Below are 22,823 nucleotides of genomic sequence, written 5' to 3'. Positions count from 1 at the left end.
TTTAAGCTTTGCTTTTGAACAGCTGGGCAAAATTAAACTAAATGAGTTTCTACAGTTAGCCTTGTTATTGCTAATAGAGTAATAATCTGTTCAATCAGCTAACAGTCACTAAATTAGCTTTTACTGAATTAACAGATTATGGCAATATTGGTATCATGGCCCATATTGATGCAGGAAAGACGACAACTACAGAATGAGTTTTGTATTACACATGAATGAACTACAAAATTGTGGAGGTTCACGAGGGAACAGCTACAACAGACTGGATGGAACAAGAATAAGAGATGAATAACTATTACATCTGCAGCAACTACTGGCTGCAGGATATGATACATGAGATTTGGTTGTGCTCTCACAAAGTTAACATTTGTCAGTTCTGCTGCATGTACAGGTTGAAGCGTTGAGCATGCCTCTTTGCTATGTATGTGCTCTTCGGCTGCATATACATCTTCTTGGCCTGCTTTTTAAAATCTCAATCAAACGTTGTTTTGGATGGAGTATAATCATTCTTTCTAATGGGCTAACTAACAAGCGCGCTAATGGCGCGCTGATTTTCTAGTTTTGTACCAATTTGGCATAGTGTACAGTTGTACACACATAATAGGAAAAAAATGGTAAGGTGTACCCATAAACATAATCAGTAGTTTTCAGCAGCAACATCCAATCAATATCAGATCAACAATTAAGATTACCAAAGCATCCAGTTCAAGAGTCTCTACAAGCCATCAAATTAAGATCATCAACTTAAGAATACAAAAGCATCAAGTTTCATGATGTTCTGGACTTGATGCACAAAAGGATATTCTTTCCATCTAGTCTAGTTCATAGTCTAACAATTAAGATAACATAACATCATTCTTTGCGTTGATGCCACACGATTGCACGAAGCAGCGATGAATGATCGTGTAAACACTGTGGTAGTTAGTTTGTTTGGTTCGCTGAGCAGCAACATCAATGAACATGGAATCTCTGCACTGCAATCAGACAGAAAATGCTCCAAAATGGGTTTATTCTTCAGTTGGAGCGTCTAACTGTCTAAGTTTGTCTTCAGCAATGCTCTCCGTTGGAGACAAGAGTTCTACAAATACAAAATTGAAATAACAGTAAGAAAAATTAATGCAATTGTTGCTTAAACAAACGAAATATAATTAACCTAAATCTATGTGTAGAGTGACTCTGTTATGGAGGACAAACGAATATGAAACATGTTACCTAGTCTTTCTACGGAGGATACCAGATAGAAGTGACTTCACGGTCCATGCTTGCAGTTGCCCTTTATCAAGGTATGTAATCGCAACAAGATCACCACGGAAATTGAACACCGGTGATCCCAAGTACCCATACTCATGCATCTTGCAATTATGAAATACTCCCTCCACCCCAAAATATTTGACGCCGTTGATTTTTTAAAAAATATTTGACCATTCGTCTTATTTAAAAAATTTAAGTAATTATTAATTTTTTTCCTATCATTTGATTTATTGTTAAGTATAGTTTTACGTATACATATAGTTTTACACATTTCACAAAAGTTTTTGAATAAGACGAACGGTCAAACATGTTTAAAAAAGTCAACGGCGTCAAACATTTAGGGAAGGAGGGAGTATAACTTTTGGGGTCACACATCTGTTTATTGGAGATGAAAAGATATATTATTAATGTTATTTAAGCCAAAATACTAAAAGTTTGGGATATTTGTGTGAGAACTTACGTAATAAAACCATTTGGATAGCTTGTTGGTGTAATATATTCTTCTCTAGGAAAAACAAATGAATGAACTTCATCCATCCTTTTAACAGGCTGAATTTCAAATTGGATCGGTTTTATAAAACCGCCTTCAATTGGCTTAAGAGTAAATGTGCAGAAGAACTCATCCTCAAGAACCACTTCACTAAAGGGAACAGAACGTTCTTGTTCATATCCGGTAGAATTTGGAAAGCTCACCCAAAAGTTAAGTTGACTCTTCTTGTTATTAAAGAAAGTGGCGTTTGCTATCATAACAGCCTCTTCTCTACCACTGATTGAGATTATGATCCCAGGAATAACCATATGCTGTGTCTTGATAATAACCGTAGAGTCATCTTGTTTTTCCTCCTTTTCCCAATTAAAACGTAAACGAACAATTGAACTACGAACCTGAATAATAATAAGGGATATAAAATCAGAAAACTAGAGTAAAAAATGTGTTATAAAATAGTAGAACACATGAAGGATATAATACACCGACCTGATCCATGAATTAAAAGCAGGTGCAGGGAGAAAAGAGACCAGGACACAGTCGCAAGGAGAATATAGAAAGAAGTAGATCGAACTAAAACCAAACAAACATGAGAATCAAGTTAGATCGAACGGGAACCAAATAAGAGAATTAAGCGAAAAAAACTCTCACTTCCGGCGTCCGAATCCGGATCCGCTCCGATCCCCCCCTCCCCCCCCCCCCGCGCAAGTGCTCCTCTTGTTGGATAGTAGATTGAGAGAGGAATACCATATGTAACGTGGATCGATTATATTGGGCCTCAGGGGGCAAATATATATAGGAGTACATGGGGAGAAGTTAAGGAAATATTACATATATGGAAGGAGTTCACACAAATCAATCATGTCCAAGGATGTAAAGTTTTGGCGTGTCACATCGGATATTATGTAGGGTGTCGTATGAGGTTTTCGGGCACTAATAAAAAAACTTAATTACATAATCCGTCAGTTATTTTTTAGCCTATATTTAACGATTCCTGCAGATGTTCAAATGTTCGATGTGACAGAGTGTAAAGATTTTGTATGGAAACTAAACCGGGAGTGTATTACTAATGTAAACCTTGAGGCCTTATTTAGTTAGGAAAAATTTTTGGGTTTGGTCGTCACATCGGATATACGGACCCACATTTGAAGTATTAAACGTAGTTTAATAATAAAAAGATTCCGCCAGAAAACTGCGAGACGAATTTATTAAGCCTAATTAACCCGCTATTAGTAAATGTTTACTGTAGCACCACATTGTCAAATCATGGCACAATTAGTCATAAAAGATTCGTCTCATAATTTACACGCAATTTGTGTAATTGTTTTTTTTCCTACATTTAATACTCCATACATGTGTCTGAAAATTCGATGTGACATTATAAAAATTATTTGTTTTGGAAACTAAAAAGGCCTAAATAGAGCGAATGTCCAGACTTCTTGGTGAAAGTCAAGGCATCAGCTCATGTCTCCTGCTCATCAGCTGATGCGACTTGTTTAATTTGCGGGGTGTGTTTCAATGCTCATGGGCTCATACTTCAAATCATTTCTGTTGATTAGTTTATTACTTTATGTATTCAGATATTGTTCAGTAGCAAAAATCAACTTATTAGGGAGGCAAACTTTTATGGCTCAGCTGTTCATTTTCATCAACAGCAACAAACTTATAAAATCCCAGCCAAAACAAAGCACAGGTTTCTAGTCAGTGATTAGGAGAAAGCAAGGGATTCACTCAATCCCTCCATGGATATATGGATTATGGAGAGGTTCCCCCTTAGGGTAATCCTTGCTAACTGAACTAGGCCTAAAGATGGGATTACTCGATCGGACAAGACCTACAATTACAATAGTTGCTAGCAATTTACTATACAACGCGTCCTACAAGCACAATCGGGCAGAATAATTTAATTATCTATTCTTGACAAATTCCATTCAAGCTCTCGCTTTTTCTTCGTCTAACGCGCCATACAACGGCTGTGTGTTTAGTTCACTTCAAACTTAAAACTTTTTCGTCACATTAAATGTTTAGGCATATGCATGGAGCATTAAATGTGGAAAAAAAATCAATTACACAGTTTGCATGTAAATTATGAGACGAATCTTTTAAACCTAATTACGCTATGTACATTTGCTAATGATGGATTAATTAGGCTTAATAGATTCGTCTCGCAGTTTACACACGAAATTTGTAATTTGTTTTGCTATTAGTTTACGTTTAATATTTTAAATGTGTGTCCGTATACATCAATTTTTTTAGCAAAACAACTAAACACGGCCAAGAACATCCTTTGCCCTAAATCTACTAAAAGGGAAAACATACTCATATAAGTACACACGTACATAAGCATCCTAGCTGTAAATCAATAGGAGGAAAATACAACATTACGCTCATCAGTATCTAACCATCGTTTTGGGATGCTTTTTAAATGTTCCTTTTTAAGCTTGCTACAGTCAACTAATGGTCCACAGCGTTGACACATTCTGAAAAACATTTTTAGATTTATAAATAAAGAAATCGTGCATCTTAAATATTCAAACTAAACAAAGCCAACAAAGCAGATGGACCTTGAACCTTGAGCGAACTTGCCAGATCAACACAGCAAGGACATGGAAAATAACACGTATATGGTGGAAAATAACACGTATATGGCCTCGTTTAGTTTGCGAAAAGAAAATGTTTAGATGTCACATCAGACATTTGACTGGATGTCAGAAGGGGTTTTTGTATACAATGAAAAACTAATTTCATAACTCGCGTGGAAACCGCAAGACGAATTTGTTAAGCCTAATTAATCCGTCATTAGTATATGTAGATTACTGTAGCACTTATGGCTAATCATGGACTAATTAGGTTTAAAAGATTCGTCTCGCGATTTGCATGCAAACTGTGCAATTAGTTTTTCATTTTATCTATATTTAATGCTCTACGTATGTGTCTAAATATTCGATGTGATATTTTTGGGAAATTTTTTTCGAGAACTAAACAAGGCATATATCCCTCCGCCCCAAAGACTCAATTCTTCGATTTCTGTGTCCAACGTTTGACCGTCCGTCTTATATGAATTTTTTAATGATTAGTATTTTCATTATAGTTAGATGATAAAAAATGAATAATACTTTATGCATGACTTATTTTTTAAAATTTTTTTATAATTTTTTCAAATAAGACGGACAGTGACATGGAAACTCAGGAATTGAGTTTTTTTTTAACGGAGGGAGTAGATTGCACAAGTTCATAAATACTCCGACAGTGTACTGTTACATCAAAAGTTGAGCCAACTTGTAAATTGCAACAGGCAAGTCATATAGACAATCCCTGGAAGCCAGTCTTAAGATATATTTTAGGCAAGTCAATCAAATACTCGCTAGATAAACAGATTAACAATAGCACTAAAGGTCCCTTGGATATTACTACTTGCTAAATGAGAAGAACAAGGTACACCAAATACTAGCATGAGTCTACTAGAGAACCCTTCCAATAAGCTTGGGTATATAATGCATATCAACATCAAGGGAGCCATGATACCAGTATGGCTCTGGCACAGGCCACCTGTCATCCAATATAATATTTCCCATATAAGTTGATTGTTGAATATAATAATCTAAGCTGCCAGAAACAAGTAGCAACGAAGAAACAAAAAGAATAAATGAATAGCTATTTTTCTTTGTGCCATCGTCAACATCTATGGGCATAGGATGGTTATGCCCACTGTCATCAAATATTTTTATACAATATAAGTTCATAAATAAGCATTATCCCTACCAGCTATCATCGAGATATAACTGAAAAAGTACCTTTCCGATGGTAAATCATTCACTGTGCTTAAAACTTTAACAATCTTATCCTTTGGTAGGAAAGGAGTTACTCTACTTCCATCATAAAAGTTCATGCCAACAAAACTCCCATCAAACTTAATAAGAGGGCCTCCGATCCCAGCCTAGTACAAAATAAAAATAAAAGACCCATGTTACTGTATAAGTTGTGAATCCTGAGATTTCAGCGGATGTGTCATGTGATTACAGAGATAACTCAAATTCCAATGCAAACTATCTATATGGGTTACCATGTAATAAAACAGCAAGAGAAATTCACCACGGTACCTTTGTGATTTTACATGTGGAAACCTTAAGATCTTTGCAATCAAGTTTGCAATCGTTTTTACCATGCTGAATCACTTTACCAATTGTGGCCATCAATGGTCCAAGAGTAACGTCTCGTCCTATAGCTACTACTTTTTCAGATGGCATTTCCACTGTTCCATTGAAAATGTTTTCTGGGCGAACAGCATTGAAATTCCGCTTGAGACTGACAATAGCAATATTATAGTTTAGACTATAGAATTCCAATATCCCACTACCACGTTGATTCAGTGGGAGAAAAACCTCAATATGCAAAGATAAAGTGAGTTCAGCAAGTCATCATATAATGTAAAGATCAAGATAAATGATTATGAGATCCAACCTTCAGGTTACTATCAATCTTGTCTTCATTATGACTGATCAAACTGGCTGAAGTCAGGATGACAGGGCGCAAAGCTTTGCTTCCATGCCAATTTATAATCAAACCTGTGCATGCAAATGATCTCACAAGACCTATACATTACAACTTTAATCATTAGTTAGTGAATATAAAAATTGCACGGAAGTAATGATCATTGTAAAAATTACCATTGAATGATGCAAGTGAGACAACACGACGAGATATGTCTGTCACAACTTCTTTCCGAAGATGCTTCCAGACACGCTCCCTGCAACCAATGGCCGGATCAACGTAAGGGTACTCTCTCCAACCAAGTGATTCACCGAAGCAATCTTCAAATTGATTAAGCAATTCCCCATTGACTGGTTAAAGAAACAAGATAAAAAATTAATTATAAAGTGCACAAGGGAGTTGAAAGTAATATCAAAAGCAACGACTTACGTTCAAGCACAAGTGGTGGCGGCATGGGATAGCCAAAGGATTTTAACCGGTAAATAGTTTTCATAAACCCTGATGCAATTAGGAGATCATTATTAGTACTCAGATCATATGTACGATAACATTAACATAGTAATGAACATAGGTAGCATTATTGTTCACACCTGAAGGTACTATGCTTTTTACACCTTTAGGCAACGAATATCCCCGGAAGTGGAGATGTTTAGGACTGCAAACAAAGTAGACTTGTTATAAAAATAAACAAAAGTACAGGAACTAGCCCAACAGCAAAAACTGACATACCAACACATGAACCGAATTGTATGAAAGGAACCAAGGTATGAATAAAGGACTAGAAAATCAGAATATTAAATATTCAATATAACACATGAGAGGACTGAGAATATTCAAATGTCACAAATATAAGTTGCACTATCCATATTGCACTATCCAGATTACTCTTATGCAGCTAGTATCAAAAGATTATTGTGTGAAAACTCCCAAGGTCCTAATGCTGTTAGTATAAAAAATGGCTTACCTTATTAAATGAGGAAGGGGAATAAGAGATAGGTTTGGAACAACTTAGAATAAGCTAAGCGGGGAAGAAAAAAACTCAAATACAGGATGCGTAGAAGACATACTCGAGTATCCCAAAATGCTTCAAGCGCTCATGAAGTAATTCCATTGGTAGGAAAGCATATTTCACAGTCCGATCATCATCATCATAAATACTAAAGTTCATCCCAAGAAATATGTTATCCTTTCCAAGAAGTGGCCCTCCAAGTACAACCTAACAAATCAAAGTGGTAGGATTTATTTATAAAGAAAAATTACATACACACATACTATACCGCATAACGCTCCCCATCACATCCTACCCACCCCCACCCCCACTCCCGTGCACCCCAGCCCACCTGCGCCCCCTCCCCCTCCCACTTTTATGGAGTAAATTGCTTACTATTGAATCTACATGCTATTCTTCCATCGTAGAAGCCGTCCACCCATTTTTCCCTCCCTCTCCACTTTTTACGGATCCGGCGGAGGCATGCAGTTTCTCATGTGGCGGAGCGGCGGCGATAGTGGTTCGGGGCGACAAGTGACTGCGGGCGCGGCGTCGGCGGGCGGGAGGCGCGGCGGCTCCACCTCCTCCACCGCTGAACGGGGGCGGGTGCGGTGGTGGTGGGTGACTGGAGGCTCGGTGAGGCGGCGACAGATCTGGTCGCAGCGAGGCGGATCCGGCACGGCTGAAGGCGGCGCGATGGCGGATCCGACGTCCCCTCCCTCCCACGTGGGTCTTGCTCGGGTGAAGGCAGGCGCGCTGTGGCTTGGCGGCTCAAGATCCCCATGGAGCTCCATCGTTGCCGGCCGACCTTAGTCCCGCCCTCTCTCAACCTTTGTTCGTGGTGCGCCGCCCGGGGTCGTCGTCAGGGTCGTGGCCGTCCGCCTCCAGTCCAGTCTCACTGCTACCTCCGCGCCCCTCGGCTCCCTCCCCTCCACCCCTCCCCGCGGCCCCGTCTTGACGCCACTACTCTGCCCGTCAGGCTTCAGGCTCGACGACGCCCCAAGATCCAGTCTCCACGAGCTCCGCCCCAGAGCGTCAGACCTTCGGCATCGCGTCTGCACATCCGCCGGGCGCCGGCTGAGAGCGTCCATCCCAAATAATTTTTACTGTCGTTATTTTGTTCTGCTGGAATTGTTGTCATGATTTTGTTGCCATCCTAGGTGAAATACATGCACGACAGCAGCCAACAATCGATGCCGTGTCTGGATCCGCTTGTCTCCACCGGCAACGTCGCCTCTCGGTCGATCTCCACCGTTTCAGGTTTGCAGTCAACAAGCACATAATAGAAGCGTTTTAGGTTTGCAGTTTCAGAGTGCCAACATCCCGCTTTTACTTGCTTCATGTTTGTAATAGTTTCATATTTGCAGTTTGATTCTAAACTACTCAAATCTTTTCCACTGCTATCGTGTGGTTGATTTTCTTAGACATCTGTATATGTCTATCCACACTATATATATATTACTTTGCAGCAAACAGTGGTGCCTTAAGGCTTATAAGATCACCGATATCATCATACAATTATCTAATTCAAGTTTTCCATCAATGCAAAAAGTAGAAAACAGATCAAAGCATACCTTAGAGATATCTTGACTATCAGGAACCCAGGTGTTGCCACTATAAACAGACCCACTCATGGCCATTAAATTGCCCGACTTGAAGGCACGCCCAGCAGCTAGAAGAGGACTACCATCAGGACAGGCAGGTGTTCCATTAAAATCTATAGGACTGACCTCTTCGAGACCCAAGCATGTGACAATAACAATATCATGATCATATAGTCCTAAGAACCCATCAGTAGTTGTATTATCAGGAAGGCGCACTGCAACCTATAGTGATAAAAGCAGCACATCATCGTACAATGGCCACAATTCATCTGAATAAATAAAGTGAAATGGTGGACGTAGTAAAGCCCAAATAAACAAGCAAAACGAAGGGCACAATGATTTGCAGCACCAACCGTCAAATTATCATCCCTATTTCTGTGCTCATTAAATGCTCTAGCCAAATCAGCTGATGTCACAAAACTTGTTAGTTCTTCTCTAGATCTTCTGGATGGTAGAGGTATGCCCGAGCACGCAAATAACATCTTATCTCCTGGACAAGATCACGATTTAAATAATTAAGTGACAACTAAACACAAATAAGGAAAATTCATAAGCATTGTAGTGCATCCACCATCAAACAAAGCAAGGGAGACGACAATGTCAGACAAATCAAGATCATCACTAGCACTGGTTCGTTAAGTTTGTTGGCTGGGTTCGACAATATGGCCAAATGATTCCTCTTCAAAAGCAATGGTCGAAACTTCTCGATCACAAAGACCTTCACCAAATCGTTCCTCCTCAATAGCACATTGATTTTTTTCAAAAGCATCCAATGCCTTCAGTCTCTTTTGATCTGATTAACGAATATGATACATCACAACTATGAGTATTTTATTATAGCAATATGTAACAGAAAAAGAAGAACCTGAAAATTCAAATCAATTACTCACATTCAATGTAAACTTTTGGGAGCCTCTTGCGGGACTTGACATAACCAGAACTCGACTCAAGTTTTTTCCTTCTATTTATGGCTCTTTGCTCCCTACTCACACCCCTGGTGCAGTCAATCTGCCCCCTGTTTCTCAGGGTCTTTGCAGTCCTGAAGAAGAAAGTAAATGCAAATGGTTGGTCAAGGTTTGATCATAATGTAGCAACACCAATTGGAAAACTAAAACAATAGAGCACCTTACTACCTTGTAACCATTTATTTTCGGGTTCACTGATAATGCTAGTAATCGTAACACTATGAAGCAGCATGTGCTCAAAATCAATACCAAATTGACTTGATTATTTGGGTATAGATCTCTATCTCTACTATTTAAAAAATAAAGATATTTTTGTCGGGCAGTACGTCGCCTTGTCATCGAGTCGGACTCGTGCAATCATGCGAGCAGCAAGCGGACGGTGACGTGCATACGAATATACAATCGGACTCGTGCATCTGCCTCCTTGTTCTTCCCTGGCCACCTGGGCTTTCTGTCCATCGTTCCCATCAGATGGTCCTGCTGCGCCAACCCCCAAGCAAGGCAGCTCTCCAACACACGCAAACGTGACACTACCGACAGTTCTAAATTCTAATCGGAATAGTATCTTAAGGTATGAAATGTTGTCCCCTTCATTTCAGAACTGGATTTTCTTTGTGATTCTTCAGCTATGTATATATTTTCTTCTACTTTCAAACAAAACAATTAAAAAATTATTGGTGATCAAAATTTCTAAAGTTTAATCAAATCATATTGTAAATGTTAAATATTTATGAACAAAATAAGTGAATTTGTCTAGTTCTTTTGATGTTGTCTTCGCCCGTTGCAACGCACGGGCACTTTTACTAATATAATAACTTCAGTTTACCCAAATCTTTGCGTTGTTTGGCAAATCAGCAAGTGGTGAAAATATAGTAAGATTGCCAGCCACAAAGGGTACGGCACAACAGAAAAGATTCAACATACAGCAGAATCCAATTGAACCAAACTAAAGAACCGGGACTATAGTTCGATAGAAGTGAAGTGGGAATAAAATAGGGGAAACGGCCCAAACACTATTCAATGGACCAACATGCACATGGAGAATTTTTTTCTTAAAATAAACATGCCACTACTGGAGAAGTGATCTTTGCTGGATCGGCTGATTTCCACAATAGTCCCGGTTCAAATAAGAACCGGTACTAAAGATTGTTTTTAGTCCTGATTAAAAAAGTTTGATCTTTAGTCCCGCTTGACTAAAGATCATTTTTAGTCCCGATTCATCCCATGTTAGAGGTATGTCAGGGGGCCGATGATCTTTATTACCGGTTGATACTACCAACCAGATTAAAGATTAAGATCATTTACATCTACCATCCAGATGGTAATCTTTAGTCCCGGTTGTTAGTATCAACCGGGAGTAAATATTTTCTCCCATCTTTGATCGGTTAAGTCCCAACGAGATATTTAGATAAGATTGGATCTGATCGGTTAAGTCCCAACGAGATATTTAGATAAGATCGGATCATCCCTTCTCCTCCTCTCAGATCCGATCCCCTTCCTTCTCCACTCCTCTCTCCTCCCCCTCCTCCCCTTCCTCCTCCTCCTCCTCTCCCCTCTCCTCCCCCTCCTCCCCTCCTATCCGGCGGCCGGTGCGGCCGCACGTGGGCAGGCGGCCAGCGGCAGCAGGTGGCGAGGCCGGCCGTGGCGAGCGACATCAGGCGGCGGCCGACGGGGCCACGCGCGGTGGCATCCGGCGGGGCCGGCCGTGGCGAGCGATGGCCGGAGCGCATGCATGGAGGCGGCCGGGGGGCGTCCCTTCTTTTTTAAAAAAATTGTGATTCACTAAGATGTATAGTTTCTTTTTAGAATTTGTGATTCATTGCATGGATCTGAGATGTATAATCTGTGATATATTTGATTTGTGTGTATTTTTTTTAAGGATTTGTGATGTATATTTGAGTTTTTTTTATAAGTAACTTAGGATTTGTGATGTGAATGATTTGGGATTTGTGATGTGAATGATTTGGGATGTTACTTTGATTTGGAGATTTGAGGTTTGATTTGGGATATACATCCCACTTGATTTGGGAGGAAATACAGGGATTAACACTGGTAAGTAGCAAAGAAACGATGAAAAAAAATAAAAGGGGACCAACCGGGACGTGGCAGCAAAGAAACAATAAAAAAAAAAGAAAAGGGGACCAACCGGGACGGGGCACAGCCATCTTTAGTCCCAGTTGGTTACTCCCGGGAGTAACCAACCAGGACTAAAGATGGATTATTTCTCCCGGTTTGCTACCCGGGAGTAAAGGGGTTACGAACTGGGAGAGAAAAACGTTTTTCCAGTAGTGTGCACATGGATAAACAACCAAAAAAAAATACATAAAATCGAAGAGAACGTAGCCCATGCAGAGTAGAAACACACACAGTTGGAACTACTCAATGAGCAAAAAAAAAAAAAACAAAAACAAAGAAAGAAAAACCGCTGGACCACGAAGATATTGTAAATAGACGACACTTACATGGCGCAACCTGTCCCCGATGAGATGAAGCAGGCGATCGAACCAGAGATGTATATATAGGGTTGGAAGGAATCACTAGCCGTGAGACGCGTCCTAGATCACCCCCGCCCGTCAGATTCGCCGCCGGAATCGCCGCCGACCGCGATGCCCCCGCCCGTCGGAGAATACGTGTCGCCGGTCTGCGAGATGCCTGCGCCGGAGATGATGGTTTGTGTTTATATGCGGCGCCTCTTCTGAGAATATAGATGCGTACACCTCGACCCGGCCTCATGTACTAATGGAACAAAGACGATTTACCTCTGCCTTGTGGTTGTATGTCAATGGTGAGAGACAAAGACGAAGATGGACAGCATCATCTCAGCAGAACGACTAATCTGCAGATTAATTGATCGAGAGGAGCAAATTAATTATAGGAGGTCACCGAGAATAATATATGGAAGTATTTCCTGCGGAATAGTAACAAGTGCTTGAGGCAGATGGCGCACGTAAAAAAAAAAAGAGAAAAAAAGGAGGTGTTTGAGATTGAGGAAAGTACTGCAGGAATTTGCCGTTGCAACTGGTGGGCCGGCCACATATATAAGATGATGATTCTCCACAAAACAAACGCCCCGCATCTGCATGCGCTACGGCGCATAAACGCGAACCCTAAAAAAACCCATCTCGATCGGCATCTCGCGCGCGGACGCGGCGGCGAAATTAAATCACGGTTGGCGGCGACACCGGCCGGCGGACGCCATCATATTGATCTAACCAAGTTGCACCATGTAAGTTGTTATTTACTGGGGAATATTGCTGCTAACCTTCTTCTGTCGACAGAAAACACCTGCACTTTCCTCAATCTATTCTGCCATATGTTACATGTAGTACGTATATTTTAGATTTTTTTCGTTGCTGCAAATAAAATCCATGTGCATGTTGGTTCACCACTAGTTGCTAGCTAGGAACTTTCTACCTTTATTTTTTAGTAACCACTTGCAAATTCGCCATACAACGGAAAGTAAATTTGGGCAAACTGAACCTTTTCATTGTATCAGATCTATATGCAAATATTAATAATCAAGTCAATTAGGTATTGATTTTGAGCACAAGCTGATTCAATTCATGGCGTTATGATTGTCAGTATTGTTAGTGAAACCGAAAGTGAGGTAATTTTCCAATTGGTGTTGGCGCATTTTCACACCCTAAAAATCGCTAAATTATAAATTGTTGTGAAAAAGAAATTTTTAGAAATTATTTAATAATTAAAGTAAGCGTTTGAATAAAATTGTGAAAAAATCGAACATGAAATTAGGCTAGATAAACATTTTCTTAAATAATTTGTGTGACCAAGTATTTTCAGGATTTTTCTTGTATTTATTTGAGCATTGGAAGTATTTTAATAAATGAAACATCATCTCAGCAATTTATTTAAATTAAAAAGAAAACAAAATCCTCTTCCTAGTCTTGGGCTAACTCCCCTCTTCCTCCTGCCCAAGCCGCAGCCGAGCTGCAGTTCCTAGTCTTGGGCTGAATCTGGCCCGACTCCTCTCTTCCCCTCCCCAAGCCGCAGCCCAAGCTGCAGGTCCCTTTTCCAGAGAAGTTCATTCTGCGTCTCTCTCCTTTTGGGCTGGAAGTCTGGAACCGAAGAAGTCCGTTTGTGTCCCTTCGCTACAGTGTCTTCTTCAAGCTTCAGTCGGCCGAACCGAGCCTGTGCCGCCTGCCCTCCCCCTCCAAATTCGGCCGTCTCGTTGTTCCGTTTCCGAAATTGATTGAGGGGATTTGTTGCCGTTATTCTTAATCTTGCCTTCCCCTCGAGTAATCGAAGAAATCCCGTGGTTTATCTCCCCGAATCGGAGCGGTTTTGATCTCCTATCTTGCCGGCGAACCCTAACTCTTCCGCGGCCAATCCCCGCCGTGTCCGAGCCGATCTCCTCCCTCTTTGCCTAACTCTTCGTTGGCTCCGCAAGGACGAGGGCTACCTCGGCCGCCGGTTCCCTTGCGCCGAAGACCACCGGAAGCTGCTCGCCGACGCGAACCCTAGCGCCGCTGCCTCCCATCGACCTCCAGCCGCCACTCACCGTTGTTCCCACCATCGCCGAGCTTCGCCGTCGCTCTCCTCCGCATCGCAGCGCCGAGGAGAAGCCCGACTACCCTTCCGTTGCCGCCGTCCGTCGCCGGAAAACCGCCGCCACCGCCGACCCGACCTCGCTGCCCTTCGGAGCTCCCCGCCGGTGTCTCCCGTCGTCGTTCATCGTCGTGTAAGTAGTGGCAAGGTTCGCCTCGGTCCCCTCTTCCTCCCCGTGCTCTCGCTTTCCGCCGCCGTCGTCCTAAGCCGGCCGGCTGGTTATCCCGCGTGGCATTCGCGTCAGTGCCACGTGGTCGTTTCCATCCCCATGGCTGCTTGTTGTATGTCACGTGGCTGCTATCCTAAATCCTATTTCGGGATTGATCTCATCCGTCGGATCTCAAGTCAAACCAATCTGAGCCATCCATCCCGTGGACCCGTTGACCACCTCTGTGGACGTGATTCATGGTAAAACCGGTCTACCGTTTGTCTCTATGACGAATGGTTTCCACCTATCACAAGCCCTTTCTCTCTCCTATCCTAGGGCTTACGTCATATTCCTCCTTTTCAGTTCTAAAATAATCAAATATGATGTTTTCTTTACATGTTTTAATTAATTAAAATTTCATTAATTCATAAGTAATTCATACGAACTCGAAATGAGATCGTTCAAATCACATAATTCATATAAATTCAACCTCTACCCATTTATAAACTTTATTTGTATTGTTTATTTGGTTTTATTAGTGTTTTTTTTCTCATTTTACGTTCTAGGTTTAGTTTTCCGTCATTTCGGATGATCGTTCGTTCTTTGGAGAAGCTCCTGAAGACGAATTGAAGACGCTTGTTTGCAAGGCAAGTCACATAGATCTCAAAATACCCTTTGAGCATGTTGAATCTATGTTTAAATTCTTTATTTCATTTAAATATGCTTTTATTTTTGAATGTCATTGGGTTGTCTGAGCCTTTTCCCCATATTATGGCTGAAGGTAACTTTATTATCCTATGGGTAGTTTGACTAGCTGGGCCTTATATACTGGTTTAGTTAGATATTTAGATGTAATTGCTTACCCGTGCTTTGAAACATTAGCACACTATGGGGATAACTAATGCTTCACTATTATTTAATGATGGATATTTAATGGTAGCTCACGATGGTCAATCATGATTGGTTAATTAGTTAAATGCCAATTAAAACCTAATAATGGTGGGTTGTGAGCACATGGTTTTGATGGTCGTGCACATGACAATTAAGGGCCAGTTCACGAGCTACTATTGTGAAGCATTAACTGTACTAACCACAAGCCAGCGTGGGCAACGGCTGGATACATTATATAGCATGGTTCATTATGGAGTGCCAGAGTGAGAAGTTGCGGAGATAAGCCCACGGGATTCGCTGGGGAGTTTATACCTTGGTCTAAAGGGGAGTTTATGATCCCGGAAGGTGCACTGCTTTGAATTGTGTTATGCGAGGTCTCTTGTCACAGTCATGTTTCGAGGTACCGTGGTGGTACTGAGGGCATGGCAACATGTTATGGTTCTATGTCTTGTAGGTAAATTTGTACACATCTAGCCAGAGTAAAACTATTCAAGTAGCCGTGTCCGCGGTTATAGGGTGAGCCTAACAATGTTTTTCTTGATTAGTTCCACACTACTCATTAATAATAATGTGATAAATGATGATACTTTGGTTTAGCTCCTGGAATGAAATGGTTAGTCCCTGGTTTTGGAGATTGGGTCTATCAACCGGGCATGGTTGTTCAGATATGGTTGGGCCTATGCAACGGTTATGTTGTATAGTGTTGGATTAATACTATTTAATTAATTACTCTACTGTTTTACATATTCTCAACTCTTTGTCAAATGTTTCTTTCGCAAATGAACCCTATATTATGTCATCCTTTGTTATCCCTGTGCACTTGCATACTTGTTGTGTGGCCTGCGGAGTATTCATATACTCACCGTGCAATAATCATCAAACCTCAGTTGGAGAAAAAGGATCCATAAGGAGAAGACTTTTGGCTTAGATCCCAGTGAGTTGTCCGGTGGAGTGGAGTTGAAGCTTCGCTAGATTTTCTTTTCCGCTACAGTTTTCTTCGTGGTGAGGACTAAGTGCCTCATATGTAAGTATTTAATCACTTTAGTTATTATGATGAATCTATATATTATAAATTGTCAGTTTGTATACCTCGGGTGATTCCTGGACGAGGATTTTTAATACACAAATTAGTTTGGAAATTACTTGTGAATTTTCGGGCGTGACACACATGCATTATGATCAAACCTTGACTAACCATTTGCATTTCCTTTCTTCTTCAGGACTGCAAAGACCCTGAGAAACGAGGCGCAGATTGATTGCACAAGAGGTGTGAGTAGGGAGCAAAGAGCCATAAAAAGAAGGAACAAACTTGATTCCTCATTGCTTTCAAGTAGGGGTGATGGCAAGAAAGACAAGCCAAGCCGCGGCTTAAAAAATATGAGAAAATGTGTGTCATTGATTTTGAATTTTTTGGTTCTTGTTTTTCTGGTATATGTTGCTCTAATAAAACACTCATAGTTGTGTATACATCATGTTCGTTAATCAGATCAAGAGATTCGGAAGGCAGTGGCTAATTATTACAACAATCTGTGTGCTATAGAGGAGGAACGATTCGGCAAAGATCTTCGTGATCGAGAAGTTTCGAGCATTGCTTTTGAAGAGAAATCATTTGGCCATGTTGTCAATCCCGGTCAACAAACTTATCGAATCAGTGCTAATGTTGATGTAGATTTGTCTACCATTGTTGTCTCCCTTGCTTTGTTTGATGGTGAGTGCACTCCGATGCTTATGGATTTTCGTAATTTGTATTTAGTTGTCACTTCTTAATTATTTAAACCATGATCTTGTCCAGGAGATAAGATGTTATTTGCATGCTCGGGCATACCTCTACCAGATGGGACAACTAGAGAACACCTAACGAGATTTGTGACATCAGCTGCTTTGGTTAGAGTATTCGACGAGAAGAGAAATAGAGATGATAAATTGAGGGTTGGTGCTGCAAATCATTGTCCTCCATTTTGCTGGTTTATTTGGCCTTCATTACGCCCTCCATTTTGCTTTATTTATCCAAACTAATTGTGGCCATTGTAAGCTGATGTACTGCTTTTATCACTATAGGTTGCAGTGCGCCTTCCTAATAATAGAATTACTGATGGGTTCTTAGGACTATATGACCATGATATTGCTATTGTCACGTGCTTTGGGCTCATAGAGGTCCGTCCTATAAGTTTTAAGGCCTGTCCTGATGGTATTCAAGCACTAGTTGCTGGGCGTGCCTTCGAGTCAGGCAATTTAATGGCCATGGATGGTTTTGTTCGCTGCAACAACACCTGGGTTCCTGATAATCAAGATATCTCTAAGGTATGTTGTTATAATCTGTTTGTTACTTTTGGCATGATGGAAAACTTGAATTAAATAATTGCATTAATATTGGTGGTCTTAAGGTATCATTGTTTGCAACGAAGTAAAAAAAACAATACATTTTTTCCTTTATCCTACCAATTTGCTTTTGTTAGGCTGTACTTGGAGGGCCGCTTCTTGGAAAGGATAAGGGATTTATTGGGATGAACTTTAGCATTTGCCATGATGATGATGGAACTTTGACATATGCTTTCCTACCAACAAAATTGCTTCGGAAGCGTTTGGAGCATTTTGGGATATTGAAGTATGTCTTTTACACATCCTTTATTTGAGTTTTTTCTTCCCCACTTAGCTTATTGATAGCTGTTCCAAATTCGTCTCCTATTCCCTTTGTTTAAGGTAAGCCATTTTTATACTAACAACATTGGGACCTTAGGAGTTTTCACATGGTTATCTTTTGATTCTAGCAGCATTGGAGCCTTCAGAGTTTTCACACTGTAATCTTTGGATTGAAACAATTTGGATTCTTGATACCTCTACCTTATGGTTACCAACATCGGTGCCACATGTCCTTTACTAAATTAGTGCCCATGCTTAATGTATTTCCTAAATGAGGAAGTGTTTAAACTCAAAACAATTCATTTTGGCCATATGGATAGTGCAACTTATATTTCTTACATTTGAATATGCTCAGTCCTCTCATGTCTTATGTTGAATATTTAATATCCTGATTTTTTTAGTACATTTTTCATACCTTGGTTCCTTTCATACAGTTTGGTTCCTGTGTTGGTATGACTGTTTTTGCGGTTGGGCTAGTTCGTTTGTATTTATTTGTTTGTCATAACAAGTATACTGTGTTCTCTCAGTCCTAAACATCTCCACTTCCGAGGATATTCGTTGCCTAAAGGTGTATCAAGCATAATACCTTCAGGTGTGAACAATACTGCGAATCATCATTCTAAATGTTACCTATGTTCTTTATTATGCCAATGTCACATATCGTCTGAGTACTAATAATGATCTCCTAATTGCATCAGGATTTATGAAAACTATTTACCGGTTAAAATCCTATGGGTATCCCATGCCACCACCACTTGTGCTTGAATGTAAGTCGTTGCTTTTGATATTGCTTTCATCTCCCTTGTGCACTTCTTTGTAGTTAATTTCTGATCTTGTTTCTTTAACCAGTGAATGGGGAATTGCTTAATCATTTTGAAGAACGCTTTGGTGAATTACTTGCATGGAAAGGGTACCCTTATGGTGATCCAGCCAAGTCTTGTAGGAATCGTGTCTGGTATCAACTTCCGAAAGAAGTTGTGACAAATATATCTCGTCGTGTTGTCTCCCTTGCATCATTCAATGGTGATTTTGACAGCAATATGTTCATTACTTTTCTATGCAATTTTACCTTCACTAACTAATGATTAAAGTTGTAATGTATAGGTTTCGTGAGGTTTTTTGCATGCACAGGCTTGATTATAAAGTGGCATGGAAGCAAAGCTACGCGCACTGTCATCTTGACTTCAGCAAGTTTGGTCAATCGTTGTAATTATGACGACAAGATTGATAGTAACCTGACGGTTGGTTCTCCTAGTCATTTATCTTTATCTTTATTATATGATTGCTAGCTGAACTCACTTTATGTTTGCAGATTGAGGTGTTTCTCCCACCGAACCAACGTTGTTGTGGGACATTGGAATTCTATAATTTAAACTATAATATTGCTATTGTCAGTCTCAAGAAGAATTTCAATGCTGTTCGCCCAGAAGATATTTTTAGTAAAACAGTGCAAGAGCCATCTGAAAAAGTAGTAGCTATAGGGCGTGACACTAGACTTGGACCATTGATGGCCACAATTGGTAATGTGAAGCGTGGTAAAAAGGGATGCAAACTTGACTGCAAAGATCTTAAGCTGTCCACATGTAAAATCAAGAAGGTGTGGTGAATTTCTCTTACTTTTTTTGTTACGTAGTAGCCCATATAGATAGTTGCATGAGAATCTGAGTTATCTCTATAATCACAGCACATGACTTCTCAGGAATTTCAACTTTTCCAGTAACATTGGGTCCTTTCTTTTGTATTAGGCTGGGATTGGAGGCCCTCTTATTAATTTTGATGGGAGTTTTGTTGGCATGAACTTCTATGATGGAAGTGAAGCAACTCCTTTCCTACCAAGGCATAAGATTGTCGAAGTTTTAAGCAGAGTGAATGATTTACCATCAGAAAGGTATGATTTTTTTCCTTGTTATATCTTGATGATAGCTAGTAGGCATAATGCTTATTCTAAGAATTTAGACTGAAATTTTTTTTATTCGCAGTGGATGTAACAATCCTATGCCCATAGATATTGGTGAGGGAACGAAGAAAAACAGGTATTTATTTATTTATTTTTGGATTCTTCATTGCCACTTGTTTCTGGCATCTTAGATTGTTGTATTCAACGATCAATTTACATAGGAAAAGTTATCTTGGATGACAGGTGGCCTGTGCCCGAGCCATACTGGTATCATGGTTCGCTTGATGTAGATAGGTCTTATGTACCCAAGTGTATTGGAAGGCGTCTCCAGTAAACTCATGTTGGTATTTGGCGGACCTTGTTCTGCTCATTTAGCAAGTAATACTTATTTGACAGACTTGTCTAAAATATATGTAAGTTTAACGACTGGTGTCCAGGGATTATCTATGTGACTTGACTGTAGCAATTTACGAGTTATCTCATTTTTTTGGTGTGTCAAAAGTAGTTCCACTGTTGGAGTAGTTATGAAGTTATGTTGATCAAGCAATTAGCTAACCGATATATTATTCATATCATGTCCTTGATGTGTTCATCCAGTGGGTAGGGCCATAGGGATCCCCAATGGGACTGACTGTATATAAGTTTGCTCAAGATTTGACTTGGGCTGAATGAGCTCTGTTGTTCAAGACTTCAAGTCACATCTGTTTTTATCAGCTTCTTTTAGTTTGAGTATATGAGATTGACGATTTATTTATTTACAGAACTAAAAATAATTTCAGAATGTGTCAACTCTGTGGACCATTAGTTGACTGTAGCAAGGTTAAAATGCATTTAAAATGTGTCCCAGAACGATATTTAGGCAAGCAGATTTCCTGACTCATATATTTGTTTAAGTATTGCCTAGATTTATGAACTATTACACAGCTTGAGGCCTAGTGTGACCTATCACTTGATTACAAATTGCAACTACAGCTGAATTTAGTCGGTAGCAAAGATGACAGTTTTAAGTTCCTACTAAGAGGCATTACTTATTACTTGACAGGACTGTAAAATTATTAGCAAGTGCTAAGCTGCTGCTAACATTATTGTTCTGAGTTTCCACTTCTTGTATTTCCCAATTTTTTTGTATTTGTACAACATATCTTTTGATTGGTGATATTTTCACTGTAAAGGGAAGCTCGCTCTTCCTTAGGAGACCAGGAGGTCTGTCGAAATGTAAGAAAATAGCTATGATTAGATTTGTTATGTACCGTATACGAGTAATTTGTTAGTCCCGGTTGTTTATTTCAACCGGACTAAAAATACATATCTTTAGTCTCGGATTCGTTATCCCAGTTGTATAAACGGGACTATAGGGGGTTGTGAACCGGGATTAAAAAAAGTTTCTCCAGCAGTGAAAGATCATTTTTTATTTAGGTAAATTATACTAGGCGTGAAGAGATAAGAACTGAAATTTAGAACTAAAAGAATGTGTACAAGTAAACATGTGCATCTGAGCTTTGGAGATCAAATCCTGATGGGGGCTAAACATCATAAACAAGTGTATGTATGAACTTTACAGATCATGATGTATTTCGCATTATTCAACCACCACGATCCATTCTGTAATTGATAGACCGAGCTAAGTGAGCAGAAAAGGAGAAAAATTTAATGACAAAGCGACCATCAGTATACCCACAAAGGCATAGTACACCTTTTTTTTCAAGACAAAAAAGGAAATACATAGTACAACTACTATACATATCTCACTACTAAAAAATAAATTTTAAACATTATTAAACATATACATCTATCCTTTCTGCAATTTATAGCATGCATTCATCCACATATCCCACATCAAAGCGTGGGATATCAACAAGTAAAATATACAAGTTTAGGAGACACTCTCCTATACTCATTCTCATCCCTCACCTATACTCATCCTCACCGGTTCTCATCCCTCTCCCTCACTCCTCTCCACTAGTTGTCCCTCTCCACTCTCTCCCCTATCACCTGCGATGGCGAGACGGCCACGGGGCGGCAAAGGCGGTCGGTCTCCACTCATTCTCCTGCTCCACTCTCTCCCCCAGCAGCTCCATGAGCAGCTGATGGGACGACGACGACGGGGCGGCCTCGGGACAACAATGGCGCAATGGTGAGTCTCGGGGCCACCAGATCTGGTGTCGACGGGCCTCAACGACGTACGGCAAACAGAGATGGCAATAGCCTTGGGACGATGATGGCAGTGGTGAGCCAGCCTCAAAACCACTAGATCTGGCGACGACGGACCTCGGGGCGGCCAGATCATGCGCCGGCGGGCCTCGACGACAGATGGCTCGGCGACGAGCGTGAAGGCCTCGGCATGGCCCGGATCCGTAGTCAAGAAAGAAGGACCGCATACGCCTTTGCCGATGAAGCTCGACAAGATGATGACCGCGGTGGCTTTGTGTGTGGTGATGATTATGACGATGTTGATGCTTGCATGTCCATGTGAAAAATATGGATTTGAATCAAATCATGTTGTTGTGGAAAATGTTTTTATTTCTTTTTTGGCCCCAAATATCTCTTCGTTGGCAGTGACTTATGAGATCCGCTAGCAAAAGTCGATTTTTGCTAGGTTGGTTTTCCGCTTGTCAAAATCCACGATTTTATCTAACCTTTGGTTACAGGCAGCAGGCCAGCCGCCTGTAAGATTGATTTTGACCACTAGCCATGTACTCCCTCCGTTTCATATTATAAGTTGTTTGACTTTTTTACTAGTCAAACTTATTTAAATTTGACTAAATTTATAGAAAAATATAGTATCATTTTTTTTAAAACAAAACAAATATATTATCAAAATATATTCAAAATTAGATTTAATGAAAGTAAATTGATATTTTAAGTGTTCCTAATTTTATCTATAAACTTGGTCAA

General features: G+C 40.2%; 1 protein-coding gene and 1 pseudogene across 1 annotated transcript; one reads left to right on the top strand and one right to left on the bottom strand.

Moving 5' to 3' along the window:
• Window positions 1-5,199: 5,199 nt before the first annotated feature.
• Window positions 5,200-10,245, bottom strand: LOC127785919 (uncharacterized; annotated as a pseudogene).
• Window positions 10,246-16,277: 6,032 nt separating this feature from the next.
• On the top strand, window positions 16,278-20,361 carry LOC127753328 (uncharacterized). Its single transcript, XM_052278809.1, has 14 exons — window positions 16,278-16,415; window positions 16,612-16,778; window positions 16,878-17,099; window positions 17,184-17,320; window positions 17,450-17,692; window positions 17,848-17,996; window positions 18,559-18,623; window positions 18,730-18,798; window positions 18,881-19,054; window positions 19,136-19,272; window positions 19,344-19,628; window positions 19,777-19,919; window positions 20,011-20,064; window positions 20,172-20,361. Coding segments are annotated over exons 1-14 (1,938 nt in total). The 5' UTR covers window positions 16,278-16,413; the 3' UTR covers window positions 20,263-20,361.
• The last annotated feature ends 2,462 nt before the right edge of the window (window positions 20,362-22,823 follow it).

Source organism: Oryza glaberrima, chromosome 10 (assembly GCF_000147395.1).
Source record: "Oryza glaberrima chromosome 10, OglaRS2, whole genome shotgun sequence".
NCBI lineage: Eukaryota > Viridiplantae > Streptophyta > Magnoliopsida > Poales > Poaceae > Oryza > Oryza glaberrima.
Note: the sequence above shows the minus strand (reverse complement) of the source record. Positions and strands in the feature narration are given on the sequence as shown.

Coding starts and splice junctions, on each gene's coding strand:
- LOC127753328 (XM_052278809.1), top strand. Junction 16,779..16,877: donor CTTAAAAAATATGAGAAAAT/GTGTGTCATTGA, acceptor TTCGTTAATCAG/ATCAAGAGATTCGGAAGGCA. Junction 20,065..20,171: donor GAGGGAACGAAGAAAAACAG/GTATTTATTTAT, acceptor CTTGGATGACAG/GTGGCCTGTGCCCGAGCCAT.